This window comes from Sinocyclocheilus grahami, unplaced genomic scaffold (assembly GCF_001515645.1).
Source record: "Sinocyclocheilus grahami isolate Dianchi unplaced genomic scaffold, SAMN03320097.WGS_v1.1 scaffold106.1, whole genome shotgun sequence".
NCBI lineage: Eukaryota > Metazoa > Chordata > Actinopteri > Cypriniformes > Cyprinidae > Sinocyclocheilus > Sinocyclocheilus grahami.
Window position 1 is genome coordinate 521,883 of NW_015505285.1, and position 23,157 is coordinate 545,039.

At 37.1% G+C, this 23,157-nt stretch overlaps 1 protein-coding gene across 3 annotated transcripts in view; it reads right to left on the bottom strand.

Annotated features, from left to right (window-relative positions):
• Positions 1-23,157, bottom strand: part of LOC107588585 (sine oculis-binding protein homolog) — a 33,029-nt gene that overhangs the window by 6,782 nt on the left and 3,090 nt on the right. The window contains exons 1-6 of one of the 3 annotated variants that reach the window (XM_016276727.1): positions 22,423-22,742; positions 17,210-17,281; positions 14,093-14,228; positions 11,830-12,027; positions 7,882-8,033; positions 6,879-6,902 (exon numbers count right to left, since the gene is read on the bottom strand). In XM_016276727.1, coding sequence (XP_016132213.1) covers positions 6,879-6,902; positions 7,882-8,033; positions 11,830-12,027; positions 14,093-14,228; positions 17,210-17,281; positions 22,423-22,518 — 678 coding nt within the window. In that variant the 5' untranslated portion in view covers positions 22,519-22,742. Of the gene's footprint in view, positions 1-6,878; positions 6,903-7,881; positions 8,034-11,829; positions 12,028-14,092; positions 14,229-16,060; positions 16,169-17,209; positions 17,282-22,422; positions 22,743-23,157 lie in introns of those variants that run through there. The other 2 variants (XM_016276728.1, XM_016276729.1) reach the window with 2 other exon arrangements.

Sequence of the window (23,157 nt, forward strand, 5' to 3'; positions counted from 1 at the left end):
AAGCTTCTGTTGATATGTGTTGTGTCCAAATGTGTGTACTGTTTACTAATGCATTGGCACTTTAAAACTTTGATTATAATGCCAATACCGCTTTTGAATCCGAATCAGAATAGGATTTGCCTCAGGCCTGCCTGAGCAGACTGCAGACACAGAGATTTCTCTTAAGACTAGTGAATTGACTGCCAAAGCCAGAGTTCCACTGAAGATAATGAAGGCATTTATCATATGCCACTACTGTCAATGATGGACATTCATCACACGGATAAAGAGAGAGAGAGAGAGAGAGAGAGAGAGAGAGAGAGGGTGGCTCGCTGGAAGTAGACACGCTTGCATACATATACACATAGCATAGTAACACAAGTCTACTTCCAAGACGTAAAGTAGTTTCTTAATCAGTTTTCCTAACCTTATTTTCCAGTAAAAATAAACATACTTAAAACAAGATAAATTTACATTAGATAACTGCATAAAATAAGATGTGTTTTCAGAGAATATACCTTAAATTATTTTTTTCTTTTTACCCCACAGTTTCTTGCTGTATGCACAACTATTTTATAATGAGATTTATGTTTAAAACAAGTGGGTAACTTCAAAATATATTCTCAGAAGAAAGTCTTATTATATTACTTTTGCTTCTCAACTAAATTTGACTTGTTTTAAGGATGTTTAGATATTTTTTATAGTAAAATACTGATAGAACAAAACTAAATATATACAGTACATACATACAAACGCACATCTGATTTTGAATTAGTAATTCAATCTTTAGTGCATTACTTGAAGTGATTTGATATGAAAGAAGCTGGCTGCTGCAGAATGATGCGGAGAAAAATAAGGCTGACAGACACCACTCATTCATGAATCAATGTGATTTTCTAATGAAGCCTTTGCTCAGTTTGGGATGCTCTGTGGGAGCAATGTGGGAGCTCTGACCATGCCAGTTAACATGCACAAACCAGCTCGGGGCATGCCTGGATATTCTCAATTATAAATGATTTTCATATTTCCTGAGTTTAAAAAGCGAGACAGATGGAGACCACTTAACGAGTCATGGCGCTCTAAGAGAAATTTTACTGCACATTACCCTAATGGACTTCTTTTCTCTCTCGCTCGCTTCTCTCCACTGTCTCTCTCTTTCTCTTAATCTTTCACTCTTATTTTGCTTTGCTCTCTCTCTCTAACATGGTTGAGAGGTAATTACTGTCATTTACTTCTGCTGTGGCCGTTAAGCCGATGTCCGTGACCATGCTGCGAGTAGCTGTACGCTCTTTTACTGTAATTACCTGCTAACATACGGCTGCCAACTCAACGTTAGAGAGGAAGTTTCTGTGCAAATGCTTTTCTTTTCCCATCACGCACACCCTCTGACCTCAGAATGTGTCTGTTCTCGACCAGCCATATGCTGATTTTATACACACACACCTACTCACACATGCACATACCCCACTTGTCCATTCTTGTGGAAAACAGTAACATTCAATGCAGATTGACAATGTTTAAACAAAAACATGAAATATGGAATGTCTGAAAGAAATAACAAACCGTTTCTACAGCTAATAAAGTAGATAAGCAGAACACCTCATGATCTAGTCTTGAGTTTAACAGTGCAGATGTGTGATTTGGCCAGTCTTGTGTCAAGTGCTAAGTCTTTAGGAATTTACGAAGGAATTTATGGGTCATATTACAGCCCAAAATAAAACAACCACATAAGAAGTCATCAGGTTGTATTATATTAATACATAAAAAATTTAAGTATTTATAATTAAATAAATATTGACAACGATTCATTTTTATTAATACTAATAACTGTCACAAAAGTTAGGTATACTGCCAATAATCGTATGACATATCAACTATTTGACGATATTAGGCATTTTATAGGTATCAATATTAAAGTTAATCTTTAAAAACATAATTAAATAACACTGCCAAATATAAATCTTAAAATTAATGTCAATTTAATGTAATGTTAATAATTAATGTAATGTTCATACTGTAATGGTATATGTTATAAATATTATGTTGTGATCATTATATTTATTTGTGGCATTTAAAATGCCTGATTTTAGTTTTTAATTATTTTATTTTTAATTTATGGTATTTTAATATCAACATTTAATTGTGTATCAGTCATAACATGAAAGTAATTATTGGTTTATTGGTATTAGCCAGGATTTTAATATTAGTGCATTCCTAATAATAATACAGTAATGTCACAATAAGAAAATAAATGGCAAAACATCCCTTACGAAAATTAACCATGATTTTATTATAGTAAATGTGTAGCAACCAAGTTTTTTTTAGCATATAGATATTGATATAGGAGAGTTACAATTTCTCCTGACACACACACACACACACACACAGGCACACAGTGCAGGAGAAAAGCACGGGCAGAATGAAGCATGAATGAACCAGTAGATGAAGAAGTGAATGGAAAAAGTCAAGAAAAGGATGTTTAACTAAGATCCAACACACACATTTCCAATGACTTGGTATTTTCTGTCCCCTAAATTTAAAGACCTAATCCTCACACAAAGACATTATTTAGTATGTTTAGTCAGTTGCTGACCACTGACTGTCCCCACAATGTCCTGGAAGTGATTTCAGGCTTTACTATGCTTCTTCAGCTTGTACTATCTTTCTGTCTTTCATATTCCCAATGTTTTGTTCTCGCTTCATCTGAGCTGAACATCACTCTGTATGCTGACTCACCCCAAAATACTGAAGAACATTCACACACACACACACACACACACACACACAGCATATGGCCATTCAGTCTACACTCCTTTTTTCTTGCTCTTATTGGCAGAGTTGCATTTAATTCTGTTTCATTCCATTTTTATGGCATGAAGCACAAACCGGTCTGACTGTCTGTCTGTGAGTCCATCTGCTTGGCTGTTAAAAAAGGGTTGTCCAAGACTGAGGTTCATTTGTACACATTTTCTTCAATGTCTCTTTCTCTCTCTCTTTCACGCAAATATTTTTGTTTAATTAATTTTGACACTTTTGAGAACATTGGTAATTTATGCATCAACGATAATACCATGTATTGTGATGTATATCAAGTTACCTAATGATTACCATTATTATTGTACTAAAGCAATTAGCAACTTGAGGCCATCCTGCAATTTTACTAAGGGTAAAGATTTCTTATATGGTAAAGCTGCTTATTGCTTTTATAAAATAAAGGCTGTAGCAATGACATGACACCACTGTTCAATAAGTAAATGCATTACTTATAATAATAATCAGAAAATGTATCTATTGTTTGTTTGTGATAATATAATGATGTCTAAACTTTCTATTCTAACCTGCTCCCCACTGTTAAATTTGGTGTAGGGTCCATCATGCTATGGGGCTGTGATTATTGTTTTTATTTTATTTTATGTAAAGCACTTTGAATTACCATTGTGTATGAAATGTGCTATACAAATAAACTTGCCTTGCCTTGCCTTGCCTATTCATCAAAAAAAATCCTGAAAAAAAATGTATCACGGTTTCCATAAAAATATTCAGCAGCATGTGTTCCTTCAAGCACTTTTTTGTTTACATATTCTATAAACTTTACAATGCAATTGATTGTGCAGTGTTAATGTACTTTTTTTTTGCACACATCCCATTTTTAAAATGAATAAATGAATAAAAAATTCTAATCTAGTGTGAACAAGAAACTAAGTATTCAAAGACCTTTCCATTTTAAGAAACAAATCTCATTCTAGAATTGAGCCAAAGCTCAGAAAAACTGTAATAAGAATTCCCATGCCCAAAAGTGTACGACAATATGGAACTTCTTTATACTTTATGCCACTACTTTTTTGATAGTGATGCCTGACATTAACACTTTCTATGCCATAGTCTTTGATATGTTCTTTTGATAACTGTTTTCATGATACAATTTGCCACTATAGCTACACTACAACAAACTCTCACTGTAACCGAGTTAGACTGACCCCAGTTCATTGTACTTATTCAGCCTTGTTCATCACAAATACATTTCAGTCCTATTCACCTCAGTCCAGAACAAATCACCATATATGGGCACACTTCTCTGTATTCCAAATATTCAGTTATTCTAAGGTTTCATGAGGCTAAAAATATCTTGTCAAAATTCATTAGCTCAGCACCTACACACACACACATGCAAATCTGAGGATTTGGACACTGTAAAACGAGCCCACCATCTGACACAATAAACACAATACAGTAACAATACTGTGTGTGTGTGTGTGCATGCGTGTCTGACAGAGGTTTACCACATTTTCTCTGAGGAGGACACTCCTTATTCACACACAAACAAACAAACACACACACACACCATTAATAGGGAGGAATTATAATCACCTGAAGCAGCTGGTGTGAGGATATTTTACTACCCAAGGTGGGCCGGTGGGATGATACAGATACGTATGCGTGTGTATGCTTTCTCTTTTTCCATTTTGAGTTTTGCAGATGTAGCAGCTGCAGGTATTTACTGCAGTAACACCAGACCGCAACCAGACCCACCGCCCCACAGCCCCTCCCAGTGTCTTATTTCACACACACAAACACAATACTGCTTATCTTTGCAGCTGACCTTGTGGTGTACATGATAAAATTGAAAGAGAAAATGTTCATATAATCTTAGAGCGTAATAGAGTTTCCCCATCCTAATGAATTATAGAAATAAAGGTGGAGTCGCAGTGGTGGCAGAACGCCAGGAGAATCGTCAAAGGAGTGAAGTAAACAGCTCTATGATTGGTGGTTCATTAAATGAACATGCTTTCTGCCAGACGTTCGTTTGGCATTCCACAGACGTGTCTCCTCAGAGAACCAGATACAGCATCCAAACGTCTACAGACGTGCCAAAACGGCCTCACAGTTTACACTATAATAATCACAAACTACACTGACCGCATATCAGATGATGTCACTCAGCACACACTGTTCTCTTTATTATACACAAGTAAAAAAATTATGAAAATCTGGACTTAGCATAATTGTGAATTGCTCAATTTTCACTGAACATAATTCTAATAAAATTTTTATAATAAAAACATGGACAATGGAAATTAGACTGCAGATGCACAACAGACCCTTAAGCTCTTTTGTGAACTTCACAGGGTTAAATCAATGTTCGAGTAAATCTCACAAAAACATGTCCAGGCCATTCCTCCGATAACTTAATCTACACTGCACAAAATGACTTTGCAAAAAAGAGAATCTGTCCAGGCCACATTCAACCCCAAATTCAAAAGATAAAAAGAAAACTAAAGTATTTATATATTATTATATATGTTATATATTATATTATAAATATACTATTTTATATTATATAAAAAATGTTTGCATACTGATTTTTTTCATTATATGTTAGCAGATTGTACCCACAAAATCTCATTACTATTATGTCCAGGTATTTTATTAGATTCTCATTACTGTAGTACAATGGGTTTTTTTAATCAGCATAAATCAGCAGATATTATTATATATGTTATATATTATATTATAAATATACTATTTTATATTATATAAAAAATGTTTGCATACTGATTTTTTTCATTATATGTTAGCAGATTGTACCCACAAAAATCTCATTACTATTATGTCCAGGTATTTTATTAGATTCTCATTACTGTAGTACAATGGTTCTTTTTAATCAGCATAAATCAGCAGATATAATAAATATTACAATGATGTATAAATACTGTATACTTTAAATAATGCATCATTGGGGGGGGGGGGTTTCCAAACAGAAATGAGAATGAGAATTTTTTCACTATGGTAATAATCAAAATTGGTGACATTTCAACTGCCATGAAATGTCACAATACAAAATTAATGAGTAAATAAAATAGGATTCATTTTTAGAACCATACATTTTTCACCAAAAAAAACCAAAACAAACAAAAAAAAAATATATATATATATATATTTTTTTTTTTTGTAATTGCCTATATTTTATTTGTTTGTTTATTTTTGAATTTGGGATGAAATATAACCCAAAAATATGAATATAGCCAGTTCTTAACAATTGTGAATTCACTGTCATGGAATTAAAAGTTATTTTGTATTTGTGTGGAGGGGTTCATTTTTCTGACTACATGTTTTTGCCTACACTTTTTAACCACTGTATGTCTCTCTTTCATTTTCTGACTGATTTATTTCTTGAATTTCTTTCTTTTAAAAAGTAGGTATTTTCAGTATCAAAATATATATGCACATGTACATATAAATGCTTGTTCTTTATTCTAGTTCCATAAAAACCATGTTTTATATTCAGCTATGTGAATAATATATATCTATGACCTGTACAAGTTACAACCTTTTATAGATAAGGTCTATGATTTCTACAGCAGAGAAAAAATCTTTCTTTGTGTAAAAAATCAGTCTTTTTTACACATTTTATGCAGATATATGAACTCTGCCCCTGAGCATACACTGCTCAACAATTTAGGAGATTTATACAAACGTCTGTTTTGTGTATCCATATTTTTTTGTGTGTGTGACACAGACTACTGTATGCATTTAGGTTTATATGCGTGTGTGTGGTAGCGCCAGTAAAGCTCATGTTTGCATGTTTCGTTGGTCTGTTCGTGCTGTCCACTCTGTCTTCAAACACACCACACACTAAGCAAGGGGTGGCTGTGAACAAACATGCATGCATGTGGGAGTGTGTACGCATGCATGTGAGACTCTTGTGTGTGAACAAATGCATGTGTGATGGTGTATTTGTGTGTATGCGAGTGTGTGTGCTTTTGTATGCATGTGTATGTGCCTAAGAGTGTGTTTGCATGCGTCCATGATATTATGAGTTCCATCAGTGTGTGAATAAGTGTGCAAGAGAGTCTCTAACACACACGAGGAGAGGAGAAATCCAAACACAGGATACTTACACTGCAATTCCTCACATATCCAAGCTTAGATAGAAGAGAAAACACACAATCAATATCTGTCCCACTCTGATGGCATGAGGTCTAAATCTAAATGAGGTTCACTGCTGTTATGCTGTACTGTGCTGTACTTTTTGAGCGCTGTAATAAAATAAAACAAATTGTATTGTATTTTAAGGAAATATCTCTTTAATAGACTTTCAGAGATATGCTCTGGTAAATCTCAGGCACAATCAATTATTTACATAATTGCAAGAAAATAAACAGGATGGAAACAGAGTTAAAGGATTGAGCAAAAGCTAGTAATCGCTCAGTGAGTTAGTTTATCATTTCTGTAATATTATCAAACAGAGAAACCATCTAATGCCGCAAAACATCTCAGAGATGATCTAATCCACTGCCATGAAATCCATTTTTACCTAAATTATCATATTTTAGTAAAATAATATATATATATATTCTGTAAATAATGTGAATAGTATAAAAAACTAAAATGATGTAAAGTGGTATATGTTAAAAGAAAACTAACCAACATTAACCCCATCCTTAAAATAGTGAGTTTAATATTTTATCCAGTTATAATGTATTGCATAGTAGAAATGACTCATGCCATCAGCTTGTCTCTGTGAACCGATCATGTTCAAAAAATATCAGTGAAGTACAAACAACAATGGATGAAAATTAAAAATGTATAATTGTTTAAGTTGATCACAACAATAACCTAATAAAGACTCTAGAAATAGACTGCTGTTTATGGGGAAATGACTTGAAGAGTTACTATATATACCTGCTTCTTTTTAAACCTGTCTCTGTCTGAAATGTATTTAAAAAAAATTAAGAAAAAAATGTCTTATAATAACTTATCTAACAGAGTAAGAATCATTTAAAGTTTTGAGCCAGAGAATTTAGTAACAATGAAGGTTAGGGCAGAACAGAAGAAGTGACTTCAGACAGAAGGAGCCTGATTGGCTGAGGGGACAGGAAGAGGCGGAGACTGGGCATTTACCTTGTTGCGTTTGAAGTAGGCCCGGCGACAGGCAGCGAAGCATTTCTCACTACAGAAACTCTTCAGTTCAGAGCCCATACTGAGAGAATAACGCTTCACTCCCACCTTCTGACACCACGCACACATTATCTGAACATTAGAGGTGTCCTCCTCTGAGAAAGAGAAAAAGAGAAAGAATGTAGAAGGATCTATTCAGTCAACTTTTTGAAAAATAAACCATTGTTGTTTTTCTTCATATTACTGAGACTACATTTACCATAAATTCAAGTACATAAACATATGTGAACACACATATACAAGCATTGCTTTTATTTTCTTTTATTGTTATTAGCAAGAAGGATAGACTAAAGTGCCTTTGCAATTCATACTCATATACCAGATGTCGTATACCAGATAATATTCTCAACAATTTATTTTTCCACACTGATTCATCCACCACCAATATATTATAGACAGACAGTATACAATACACAAACACATATTCTCTGGGTGTTTGTACACCAAAGACAATCTTTCCCTCACCAGCCCAAAAGGGGTTAAGAGAAACCTGTCATCATGCATCACCCCACACACATCAAGACTATATACGTTTGTATTTTTCTTGTGTGTGTGCGTCAGTCAATCTGCCTACATCACAGCGCATGCCGCATGATATTAGATCTGTCCCATCATGCTCCACTAACAACTAGAAGCTTGCGGGCACAAGTGTTCGGGTTTGGGTGTTTGAAGTGCGAGCATATGTTAGTGTGTTTGGGAATGGGGGTGAGCGAGCTTCTAGGGGCCACAAAGACACACACCGAGCCAATTGATTCAAATGCAACTGACACTGCCACAACAGAAAGCAGAAAACATTTTTAGTGTTTTCATAATGTTGAATTTTGTAAGATGGGACTCCCTACATCAAATTTAGTATGTGATCATTTTAATGCATCTGCCCATGTCAAATGGTTTCTTCTCAGAGATCTTTTACACTCTCACCCTCTAGCAGCTGCTTAATGATCAGATAAATCTGAGTGTGTGGAGAGAAAATGTCTGGCCATTAGACTTAACCTTTCCTCTCACACCCCCCTCTCTGTTTCTCCTCTCTTTTGTAATGAGCAAGTTATATTTTAAGATCGAAATCAATTCAGAATTATGTTAAACATGTCTCCATAGGCTAAACATACAACATACTTCAATAATCAAATCCACTTCTGACCAATCAAATCAAACTAATCAGAACAAGCAGATGAGATCAGAGGAAAGAACCCAAAATCAAGCATAGTTTTGTACAATCTGGTTAAGCTTCCTAATTAGCTTAAACAATGGCATGAACTGGGGACGAGGAGACCTATTTGAGACTTCAGCAAACTCAAAAATGAAAATTCTGTGATAATTTACGTACACTTGTGTCATCCCAGACTCATTTATTTTCTTCCACCAAATACAAAAAGAGTAATTTTTTCAAAAGTTAGGGTTAGGTTGAGCTTGATGGTCATCCTCACCCCTTTTACCTTAATTGTATGGTAAAAGGGCTGCCAGGACATTCTACAAAATATCTCCTTTTGTGTTCCACAAAAGAAAAAGTCATTTTTACCTGGAACCTGGAACTGAAACATCATAAAATATGTATTTTTGTGTGAACTATTCTCAAACCATACCACATTCAAGTAAAAAAAAAAAAATATATATATATATATATATATATATATATTTATTTATTTTTTTTTACTTATGCTTAGTTTACACAACAAAGGTGGCAAAGAAGTGGCATTTAGGTGTCTTTACACAGACTGTTTAATGCTGCTCAGAGCTGACACATGCATTTGCACTTAAATTACAACTCTATACTTTGATACTAGGAGCTGAGGTGGGTCAGAGCATGCATAATTTAGTCATTTTTCATGTGGCATTGGGTCTTTACACTTAATTTTGAGCAGAGACAGAACAGCCTTGCATCCTGTAAAGATGACTAGATTCAGCAGGCTGGAAAAAGTACATAAAAATATTAAGTATATAAAGATATAAAAAGAGCTTGCCTAACAAACTGCATCATACAGAGCAACAAAGACTCAAAGTGTTCCTCTACAACCCTCAAAATACAAACATTCGAATATAAAACGGTTGCCATGGTAATTCTGTTTGTTTATCCTCAGCACAGCCTCATTGCTCCATCCGAATCCTGAATTTAAGATGGATCGTGCAAGTGTGTGTATGTGTGTTTGTGGAACATCCGGTGGTAGAGCAGTACATACCTGCACTTCAAAAGCCCTCTGTCACTATGCGCATGCTCATGAATTATTCAAGAGGGCCACAGGCTAGGGGCGGGGATAGGGAGGGGGGAGTTGGCTTCTGTTGCTGTGGTAGTTAGCGAGTCTACACCATCTGTTTCTCACCACATCACACACATTAACGCACACATAAATACAAGCACACATACATAGACCCATGCACACGAACACACCAGCGCACAGAACACTGGTTTAGGGATGCACCTCACCATGGTGCCGTCCCATCAGACACCATGACTTTGGTCTGCTGCGCTACAACAATGTGAGTGGACTCTCAGTGTCAAAATGCAAGCTCAACATTTATGATTAAGGACATTTTTATATTAAATATATTGAAATACTGTATACTATTAAATTGATTAAAGCTAAAATTATTAAAGCTTGTTTCACAAACCTTATGTACACAAAATATGCTTTATTTCAAGACAGTCATCGCTGAGAGTAATGATAACTTTTGGTTCTGTAAGTGAGTGTTATGTTGAAGTAACGACTGAATGATTCAGTGAGTTAATCAATGAAAGATTCGCCAGATTGATTCAAGCTGTAAATATAGGCTAAGTCTGAAATCTCATTTTCTCTGAGTAGGTACTTTAAAAAAAGTTATTACTTTGCATTACTTTTGTCATGTAACCTTCACTGTGATTCACAAATCCTCGCCTGTGACTTCATGGGAATCTTGCCAAAAGTAGTAGGTCTTTGGGGTACTTTTTTGCTTTATGAGTACTATGAATTTGGACATACTTCTCTTTTCATATATTGTTTTATTGGGAAGTATACATATTCAGATGCAGCCCAAGTATTTTTGAAAGATTCATTTAAAGAATTATAAGAGTTATTTGTGAATCGGCGTGCACAGAATACACAAGTCATTTAGTTTTTGTGAAGCACTAGTTTTGTGCTCAACCAGCACAAAAATATCAATATGTGTTTTCTTGCTGTAATCATATGGCAATATATGGCAGATTTTTATCTCAAATTTAATTTTGACCGCAAACTCACATTCACAGCTTTTTTGTCTCAGCTCTTCAGTAGCGGTGGCATAGATTCAAGCGGTATTATAAACACTAATGTTTCAATGAAACTTTCACAAGTTTAGCTTCAGCATCTGAGGGAAATGGTTCAAATATCAACTGCGTTAAAAGTGACAGTTGCTGTAATCATATGGCAATATATGGCAGATTTTTATCTCAAATTTAATTTTGACCGCAAACTCACATTCACAGCTTTTTTGTCTCAGCTCTTAGCGATTCAGTAGCGGTGGCATAAATTCAAGCGGTATTATAAACACTAATGTTTCAATGAAACTTTCACAAGTTTAGCTTCAGCATCTGAGGGAAATGGTTCAAATATCAACTGCGTTAAAAGTGACAAAGGGAGAGTACTGCTTCATTGTTTGGTTTAAAAGAACCCTAACCCTACAGTGACTACAAATGGTCAAGCAATTATTAAATTCATGTTACCAGTCTGATAAATATGCAAATAAGAACAGTAACACACAGTTCATAAAGTTACAGTGTGAAATCTCAACACTTGACGGATGAAGTATGTAGCCTGGAATTACAAATGTGTTTGTGTAAGCTATCAGGAATAAATACAATACACATATATTTTGTTCAGTTAAATGTGCGCTTGTAAGTTAGATACTCAAATGCATGCTTGTGCGGCTTGTGTTTCTTACCTGCTGGTGCTTTGATCAGAGGGGGCGGGATTAAGGGCACTATGATTGGCAGGCCTCCGTGCTCCTTAGAGGAGGAGGGATTTGCAGACCCCTCAGCCATTACTCCATTCCGTGATGTCGGAGTAGAGCCAGAGCTGTTGGCGTGTGGAGGAGAACCACTGCTGTTCTCCACTGTGGATGCTTTTGGCAAAGAGTTCTCTAGAGAGGAGAGAGGTAATGGCAAGTCGTTTATGTTTCACAAATCAGTCACAGTGTGAAATACATAAGGTTTGTGGGATCTATATTTGCTGTGGGAAATGTCATTGGTGGGTTTGACTGTCATGGCGATTGTAGTCAATATGAAATCATAACTGACCTGTTTACATTCTCAATGGATTTAATGAGAGAAAAAACATAAACTTTAATCAAAATAACTTGCTCTTCCTCTGAAATCTTTTTTTTTTGCATTGATAAAAAACATATAGTTGTTTGGTCGCTGTTTTAACAATCTCACATTCAGGTCTGGCTCTATTCTGATTCATAATGTAACACCCACTTATCACTATCCAATAATTTTATAATGGATAAAATCAAGAAGTGATATTATTATTATTAGTAGTAGTAGTAGTAGTACTTTTTCCTGATTAATGTACTGTTTTACTAGGAAATACCACATTACGAAAGTAAAATAGGTTGTGAGACTCGGTATGCGTATTCAGTTTTTACTGCATTAGGAATTGTTCAAACACAACTGAACATATTTTCTTCAGGATCGGTGTATTATTTTTAAAATTCATAAGTCATTCACAACTGTGGGGCCCTGAGACTCTAGCAATCTCTCAAACGCACACATCACGTCACTGTTTTGTCTTGTAAAATGACACAAAACTGATTAAAATAGCTCTTACAAAGTCTAGAGAAGACATTCCCACACTACACATACACACCTCCACCTGCAGCAAATAAGACAAGATTCAACAAGGGCACCCAAACAGATTACTGGTAGATAGCAGAAAAGCCCATTTGTAACTCTAACCGCATGCTCGTTTAGAGACGATCACTGCTAAACGAGTTAATTAAGTCTGATTGTCCTTCGCCTAATCTCTCCACTTCCAGCAACGTCAACTAACAATAGTGAAATATCGTAATCTGCGGCTGTGGATTTGTCTGACGGCAGAAAGTAATTACGGCGAGTGTCACATGGCAGGCGTGGTAGGTTGGAGAAATGTGGCACTAGCCGGGAACAGTCTAATGCCTAAATCACAATTTTCTTTAATGGAGGCTGGAGTATGGACTTAGCAAGGAATTAGCCAGCTCATTGTTTCGCCATCTCTTTCTCTGTCCCCACAGGGCCGCAGAAAAAATGGCTGACAGTTTAAGACTCTCTAATGCTCTGGCACAGAGGCCAGCCAGGAGACAGCATGGAGGGTGCAAAGATAAAGCTGTGGGTTTATCGGAGTGCTCTTGGGGGAACGACGAAGGAAGTTCAGGAATTGCATTCTCTTTTTAACAACATTTAAAATCTGACAGTCCTTGTTTTCGTTCCTGTCCTTGTTCGGATTTTGTGTCTTATTACCGCGCCAGAATTCCCTCTAGGCTCTTTCTGGTGGCAAACAGGTTTGTGAAATTAACCTGCTACAAAGAACCTATGGGGAATTAAGGGATGATAAAAAAATTATGCAAGTTATGCATATTAGTGTCAAGTGTTCAGAGGGTCCAGAAGGTATAGTTAGATACTGAAACTGTCTCTGAATTTAAATTGTAAGTGTGAGCAGAGCTCTGGGTTGCAGAGAAATAAGAGAGTTCAGGTACCCAAATAATCTTGTCTCGAAAGCTAATCAAAATTACACTATCGCTCAAAAGTTTGGGGTCTGCATTTATTTGATCAAAAATACAGTAAAAACGGAAATACTGTGAAACATTATTACAATTTAAAATAACTGTTTTCTATTTTAATATATTTTAATAATTAATTATTAAATATTTTAATGATTAATGATGGCAAAGCTGAATTTTTAAGCACTCTTCAATGCCACATGATCCTTCAGAAATAAGATCATTCTAATATGCTGTTTTGGTGCTCAAGAAATACTACCTATTAATATCAATGTTGAAAACTTTTGTGATGCTTAATATTTTTGTGGAAACCATGCTACATTTTTTAGGATTATTTTAATGGATAGAAAATGAAAAAGAACAGCATTTGTTTCAAAAAGAAATCATCTGTAACATTATAAATGTCCTTACTGTCACTTTTGACTTCTGTATTAGTGTCAGATCTCACCTTTCAGGACAGAGATGTGTTGCCGCATTTCTCCGTCAGGGTAGTTGCGGATCTCTATGTCATCTGAGTCTCGTAACTCCACTTTGTCATATCCGTACCATCCAAGCAACTCATTCATGGTGTTTTCAGCAAAACTCTACAGAGAGAGAGCAAAAGAGAGAACAATTTAAAATGCAACTTTATTTTTTAGAAGTTGTTTTTTATTGTAAGTTGTAAGGAATCAACAGACAATGCTCACGTATCAGCTAAATTCACTAAAACCTATTTTTTGATTACAGAATTATTCATTTCATAATGCGTTCTTACAGAAAAGGCCTACACACACACACAGAGAGAGAGAGGGAATCTGAAAGAGTGAATAATTGCAGTCTGTTTGGGAGGTGTACTGCGCTGAGACAATCGATGTAAAAACCTTTGAGTGGCAGATTTTGCAATGCAGATAAACAAAATCTCCACAGGGAATCTTATGTTTGCATGGCTACTGTGAACCAAGGCCAAAAGTAGTTTAATCCAAGAAATCCACTAGCTCACCGATAGACCAAATCTGACTGAAAATAGCTTCAAATGTTTCAGCTCCATATCCCTTTAAGAAAGAAGTCTGGAGAGGCTATAGACTGCCCAGGGCATCAAACAAACATCTAACTAAGCAAACAATACTAAGCCAGACAACCGGAGAATAGAAGAGGAAGAAGCATTATTAACAAATCAGAGCTGACCGGACCACAGCAGAATCCATGCAGCTTTAACCTACTAGACAAAAAACATATATATACTTTGAGATTTTAATACCCATTTACCCTGCATCTGCTGACTAATATTTAAACATTACCTCAAAAGAGTAGTTATACTTGTCATATAGCACAGTTTAATATATAGATTAAGTATAAATCAAATTATATTATAAAATGATATTGAATATATAAATTTAAATAAAAAATAAGTTACATTAATTCAAAAATTTTTTAATACATAAATATTAAAGGGTTAGTTCACCCAAAAATGAAAATTCTGTCATTAATTACTCACCCTCATGTCGTTTCAAACCCGTAAGACCTTCGTTCATCTTCAGAACACAAATTAAGATATTTTTGATGGAATCTGAGAGCTGTCTGACCCTCCCATAGACAACAACGCAACTGAAATGTTCCCAAGTCCAGAAAGGTAGCTTCGTAGAAATGTAGGGAGATCTGTAAAATAATTCATGTGACATCAGGGGTTCAACCGTAACTATACGAAGCTACGAGAATACTTTTTGTGCGCAAAAGAAAAAAAAAGACTTTATTCAACAATTCGTCTCCTCCGCATCACCCTGGTGCCATTTTGGAGAGTATCAGCAGGCCGTAAACAGTGCTGTTCTGTGTCAGCTGCATCACACGGATACGATGTTTCCGTTCAGATCAAATCACAACAACATAGGAAACAGATCCGGCGTGACGCAGCTGACACAGAACAGCATACGCTGTTTACGTCCAGCTGTTACTCTGCAAAATGGCGCTACAGGGGACGAATTGTTGAATAAAGTCTTTTTTTTTTCTTTGCGCACAAAAAGTATTCTCGTAGCTTCGTATAGTTACGGTTGAACCCCTGATGTCACATGAATTATTTTACAGATCTCCCTACATTTCTACGAAGCTACCTTTCTGGACTTGGGAACATTTCAGTTGCGTTGTTGTCTATGGGAGGGTCAGACAGCTCTCAGATTCCATCAAAAATATCTTAATTTGTGTTTTGAAGATGAACGAAGGTCTTACGGGTTTGAAACGACATGAGGGCGAGTAATTAATGACAGAATTTTCTTTTTTGGGTGAACTATCCCTTTAAATTATGATTAATTATTTTTCCCACCTGTTTTAAAATGGGTTCATAAGACATAAGGGAGCATCTAAACATTCAGATATTTATTTCTGTATGTATTTTTTATTTTTGTCACTTTTTTTCTGTTTTAATCAGTCTGAGGGAGGCTCTCACCATCAAGTAGGGCGAGTTGCCATGGAGATTGCCTGCCTGCCCCGCCCCTGGGAGGGGCCGATTGGATGGGACCTGATGAGACACGAGTCAACAACTGTCAATCAAACACAGAAACTGTCAGTCAATCGCATTAACTATCAAGCAGCATACTGTTGTTAGGTGTTTTGCGATATATACATACTCAGTTAATGTGGTTTGTATTTACTCACCAGAGTACACTAGCACTGCTTTTATGAACACACACAGACATGTAATCTAAAAAGGCTAAATGAGGGATTCACTCTAATGTAATATCGTATTTTATAATTGAATATAATGTTTCATAGCTATTGGATCGTTGTGCAATATATTTAAAAGCACACATGTACAATTTACAGTACAAACTGATGAACAGCCCTTCTCCACTCCTTCCCTGCACTTCTGCTGTATGGCCACCAGGTGTCTGTCCTGCCTCTGGTCTGTAAGGTGAGGCGTCTGTTTTAGGATTGAGTTCACAAGGTCAGTCACAATGCAGTAATCACACCCTGTCCACAGGAAACCCCACTAGACTGTATCAGCACATCACGCCTCAATCTAGAATCACCTGAGCTCCGCTCTGAGGAGTTTTTGGGAAACAGATCCGGCGTGACGCAGCTGACACAGAACAGCATACGCTGTTTACGTCCAGCTGTTACTCTGCAAAATGGCGCTACAGGGGACGAATTGTTGAATAAAGTCTTTTTTTTTTCTTTTGCACACAAAAAGTATTCTCGTAGCTTTGTAAAATCACGGTTGAACCCCTGATGTCACATGGATTATTTTACAGATCTCCTTGCTACGTCTCTGGGCTTGGGAACATTTCAGTTGCGTTGCTGTCTATGCAGGGTCAGACAGCTCTCAGATTCCATCAAAAATATCTTAATTTGTGTTTTGAAGATGAACGAAGGTCTTACGGGTTTGAAACGACATGAGGGCGAGTAATTAATGACAGAATTTTCTTTTTTGGGTGAACTATCCCTTTAAATTATGATTAATTATTTTTCCCACCTGTTTTAAAATGGGTTCATAAGACATAAGGGAGCATCTAAACATTCAGATATTTATTTCTGTATGTATTTTTTATTTTTGTCACTTTTTTTCTGTTTTAATCAGTCTGAGGGAGGCTCTCACCATCAAGTAGGGCGAGTTGCCATGGAGATTGCCTGCCTGCCCCGCCCCTGGGAGGGGCCGATTGGATGGGACCTGATGAGACACGAGTCAACAACTGTCAATCAAACACAGAAACTGTCAGTCAATCGCATTAACTATCAAGCAGCATACTGTTGTTAGGTGTTTTGCGATATATACATACTCAGTTAATGTGGTTTGTATTTACTCACCAGAGTACACTAGCACTGCTTTTATGAACACACACAGACATGTAATCTAAAAAGGCTAAATGAGGGATTCACTCTAATGTAATATCGTATTTTATAATTGAATATAATGTTTCATAGCTATTGGATCGTTGTGCAATATATTTAAAAGCACACATGTACAATTTACAGTACAAACTGATGAACAGCCCTTCTCCACTCCTTCCCTGCACTTCTGCTGTATGGCCACCAGGTGTCTGTCCTGCCTCTGGTCTGTAAGGTGAGGCGTCTGTTTTAGGATTGAGTTCACAAGGTCAGTCACAATGCAGTAATCACACCCTGTCCACAGGAAACCCCACTAGACTGTATCAGCACATCACGCCTCAATCTAGAATCACCTGAGCTCCGCTCTGAGGAGTTTTTGGGCACTTCTAGAGTTCTGATTGTCTGGGAACACCAGCTGAGCTGAGTTTAGAGGGGTTCAACAGTTCCTCAAGAGTGCTCACCTGACTTACAGTGTTAACAAGGGGTCACACATACTCAGCACAGGGTCAAAGGTAAGGTCACATTTGGCTTGGGGACAATGATTCTTTATTATTAAAAAATACAAATTTATTTTAACTATTTTTATACATTTATTATAGAAAGGGAGTTAAAATTATTGTCAAACGGGAGGAAAATATTCTCATTAAAAACAGGGTGCCCAGTGCTCAAACTTTTAAATATAAAGGGCAAAAAATCTAACTTGATTGAGGGGCCAAAAGTAAATGTTGTATTATTTTTAACTATATTATATTAAAAATGTATTAAATTATATATATTTTTGCAAATTATTTTATACAAATTGTTTATATTGTTGTTTATATTTAAAAATAAAACAAAGAATGTTTAAAAAAATTATAATGAAATGAACAAGCTTCATGTTTTTCCCCCCTTATTTTTTCCTGATATTGCATGGCAGGCCAATTCAAAGGTCATCATGGGACAACTTTAGCTTGCAGGCCCTAGTTTAGGCATCTCCGATTTAAACACTTTTAAAAATGGAGAAAAAGCTATTAAAGTGAAATAAAAGGTTTAACACTAATCTGTTCTATCCTTTACTATAATGAATGTGTTTTTTTATTTTATCCGATCAAACTGCATGCACATGCAACCATTACAAAACAAGTTTAGAAAACACTGTTACAAAGCACAGAGGAAAACTGACAGTTTGAAACATACATCCTCATGTGCATCACTGCTGTGAGTTAGTCTTTAGTGCTGCAGATCAGCTTGAGTTCTGTCAAAGGCTCTGGATTCTGCACTAAATGTTACTCCATACACATAATTGCAATCTGAAATTCCCTGCACTCCTCCCCTCTGAAGGCCGCCCAGTAATTACACACGCTCTGATAAAACCCCCCAAAAAAAACAGATAGAGAGAGAAAAATACTGTGCTTCCTCCCTTATAGAGACTAAATGAAATCGGTAATTTTTAGAGAGAATGCTTTTCATGCTAGACTGAAAAATCAGTGAGAAAAGTTACAAGATACGAAGCAGCAAATCTCATTCCCTCTCTGCTCGCCGTGATTGTGACGGCGGGGGGAATCGGACACCCTGCGCATGGTAACAAGAGTAGGTCACTGTACACCATGATAAAATTCCCTCCTCCCTTCAACATGACCAACTGCTCTTTCCTCATCTCGCTCGCTCTCTCTCTCTCTCCTCTCCTCCCAACCCACACTTTTCCATTCCCTTCTTGCTTTTTTCACTTGTCCCTCTCTCATACTGAATATCACTTTCTTTTTCTCTCTTCCATACTCTCTCTTTCTTTCTCCCCCCACTACCACCACTATGCTCTGCTTTCATTTCCATCTACCTTCCTTGATATCCGATCCGGCCTGTATTCTCAGCTTTCAGTTTTTACAGCTTAGGCTGCCTATTGCTGTATACATTCCTTTCTCCTCTCCCTCTCTCTCACCCCCCTCTCCGTCGGGGCAATCACCAGCACGGGGCTTATTTTACCATGCTACACATGAAAGCAGACGGAGATGAAGACAACACTGTCAGACGTCTCTTCTGTGTATCTCTCTCAGAGGTATAATCCTCCACAAGGCCACATTGTGTACAATTTACCGCATCTCTCTGGTTCTTTCTTTTTGCCATTTTTCCTTTGTCTCATTTCTTGTAAGTAAGAGCAAAATTAAACAAAGATTTGTTTTAAACAGCACCAAAGCGAGGGACTCCTCATAGGCTGGGTGTGTGTGTGTGTGTGTTGGTGGAAATCTGATACGTGAGAGGGAGAAATTCATAATGCTCAGGTCTCAAGTTCTCTCTGAGGCAATAAGAGAGAAGTGCAGAGTAAAATGCAGATTGTATTTATACACACACGCTCTTTATGTGTTACAGTATGCTTTGTTTCTGCATGTTGGGAGTTTTTTTACATAGGTACAGACCCTCAAACAGGAAGTGACTGTGAGAAAAGAATTGTCCTTCACCTTTAAAGAACAAGCAATTGGACTTCCTAAATTTATACATACTTTCAGGAAAAAAAGGTACAAATCTGTCACTAATAGGTACCTTATTTACTCTTAAATGGTACATATTAGTAGCTTAAAGGTACATATTAGTATCTAAAATGAACCTATTAGGACCTATTGAAAGGGTACTAGTGACAGTTTTGCTCACAGTGGAAAGCATGAACTCACGGAGTTTAAGAATGAAAAGTGAGTGAAAGCCGGCAGACGCATTTGATAATACAGCTGGGATGGAAGTATTCAACCTTGCTGTGATTTTCACTCTGCTACCGACACCTGTTTGCGCATGTATCTCAGACCCCTCAAACAGACCCTTGCTCTAAACCCTCCTCTGGTTACTCTACACCGCATATCAAATTTAGCTTTGCAAGCAAAAATGATTTCAGCAAATGGAAGATTCACACCATTTCAGAAGCAAGGTATTTGTTCCAATCCCTTTCTGACAAAAACTGACTGTACAAAAATTGATTCCTTATTAAATGAAAGGTCAGCCGTGTGAAAGACAATGTAAACATGTTACATAGGCAGCAATGTATTTTCAATTCAGTTCATTGAAACAGCAAACCTCCTCAACACTCAAAAAAAAATTTTTTTTAATAAAATAAAAATAAATCTTATTCACGGACCAACGTTTTTTTTTTTCTTTTTGTCCAAATCTATTACATTTTACATTTTTTACAATTAATTACATTTGCAAGTAATATTCACACAGATAATAAATAACTTGATGATGATGATGAAAATGTTTTTCAAATTAAAATTAAAATTTGATATTCAAAAACATCTAAGTGGTGTAATGATCAGGAGACTGCAAAAAAGAAAAAGGTGTCATTAAAAGGCTGACATTCTTGAAACTAATTTTTCATTCTTTTTAAATTATTTTTTATAAAAACAGTAGTCATTTTATTTGAATTAAGTATTAATTAAAAAAAATTGTAAGCCAAGTCAAAGTCAGTGATGTAACCAACATGCATGCAGCTGTTTTGTTCTCATTTTACATAAACAGGAAATGATATCACAGTGAGGACCTCTATAGTCTATAGACCCTGATGATTTTTTTAATGAAAATGCAAGGTTAGATGAAGTCAAATCTGAATGAAACTTCAAGATTCATAATTCAAAAATGTTTAATACTCGTAAATAAATAATTCTAAACATAACTAACATAACAACTGACACATTATTTTTAAACAATGACTGACTAATTAAGAGGTTTCTGGCCCCTCAAACCCCCAATAATTCACATCTCACGCGTAACAGCTCCAGAATAAGTCAGTTTCTAAGGGCAGCATTGCATCCCTCTCTTGTATGTGTGTGTGTGTGTGTGTGTGAGTGAGTCAAACGGAAAGATCGGTGGCGTTTAAGGAGACCGGGGAGACGCACGCGTGTATCTCCGCTACAGGTCGATCAATATCTGTCCAATTTAGAGCCCCGGCGGACCGGAGAGCCTCGCGCAGGTTCCGTCAAATAATCACCGACAAGAAAGAAAGCGAACGGAGCAAATTCACCAAAGCCACACACGCGTTTACAGTGACCGAAACACGTTATCAAATTATTACTAACACTAATTAAATGCGTCCCTGTATACCACGATGGTGCTTTCAGAATGAATGTAGCTTGATCAGATAAAGAGCACAGATAAATTCTGGCGTTTCCAAAACATTAGGCTGCATGGCAGCTGATGCAAACGCTTCAGACAATGAGCACCACAAAACCAGGAGACAAAGCGCCTGTGTGCGCCTTCAAAACATACTAACGCACGGCTCTGCTCAAACAGAACAAAAAAGTGAAAGAATCTCCAAGTTCTTGAATGAACCAAGCTATGATTGCATATACCAAATACCCCAAAAGGCTTTTTAAATGTGCATTTGTCACGAGCAGACAGAGCTCAGTCAGTGTTGAACAGATGAACATCTGGAGTGACCAGCGCTTCCCATCAGAACAGCTGCACCCTTCCAACATGTTTTCTATTTCATTATTGAGTTATACTCTGTTCTCATGCTTTGGTGTTGTTTAGCAGAGTGATAGTAACGCGCTAGTAGTAGTAGTAACGCAGCAGTTTGACGCGGAGTCTGACGCACTGGATTTTCCATCAACTACAGTGGAGCCAGCAAGGGGATTTCATTCTAAACCTTCTCGTGATGTGACTGTGGACATTTTATACTTTACGCGCACATGACATAGAAAAGCACATGCAAATGTGTTTAAAGAAAATCCATAATGCAATATAAACAAAATAGATCATCGCAAGCAATGGAAAGCAAGACTAGAGTGGTTTGGAAGGTGTGTGAATTAAGCTCAAAAAAGAAACGGGAGGAAAATAATGCCGACCTGTTCTGCAACCCAGAAAAGAAAAAAAAATCAAAGTTAGCTGATTAACCCCAAACACACAGCGCTTGAATGAATCGGTTCTCTATATTCAATCCGAGGGCGGAGCGGCGGTGCGCTCAACGCATCCAAAAATGACAAGCCTTTATGGGCGCCAGTGAGAGAGAGCGCACGCACAACCTACCTTCATCTCTGCGTTAATTTCCCTCTTCACGGGGTGAGCTGGCTTTCTGCTCCTCTTGTTTTCCGGAGGTCTTCCCTCTTTCTCCATCTCAGCCATGTTTTCTTTAAATCTCTGTCAATATTTGGGGGTATAACCCCGCGGGCGCACGGCACGGAACGTGGCGGGGCCGGTTCAGAGTTGCGGAGTGGCAGCGAATGGCAGGCACATGAGAAGCCCCAGTGAAGTTGATGCTGCTGCGGGCTCACCGTGCCCGGTAGAGTCAGCCATCTTCTGCCTGCTATTTCTCAGCGCTCTGAGCGTGAGCAGGATCAAGCCCTCTCGGAAAGCCAACCGAGAGGTTGAGAAAAAAGAGCGAGCCAGACAGGGGGAGGGGCCTCCACCGTAATTCTATACGGCCACGCTGATCCCGGGAAGGCTATTTCCTCCCCAATTTTCCACAGATCGGTTTTCACTCAGGACTCCACGCGTGGCGGAGGTTGTCGCGCGATAGGAGTGAATAGGTGCCGTTGTCTGATGCGTTATCGTTCACCCCGCGCGCGTTATCAGCGCTCCGCAGGGGGTGCTTGATATTGACATACAAGACAGTTAATGGAAATAAAACAGCCAAGGGGTCCTAATCATTTCCTTTTAATTAAACATCTTTGAATGGGTGGAATTATCATAATGGGTGTTAGTGTTTATGAGACAGATATCGGCAGGTAATTAAAACCCACTCTGAAGGTGTGTGTGTGTGTG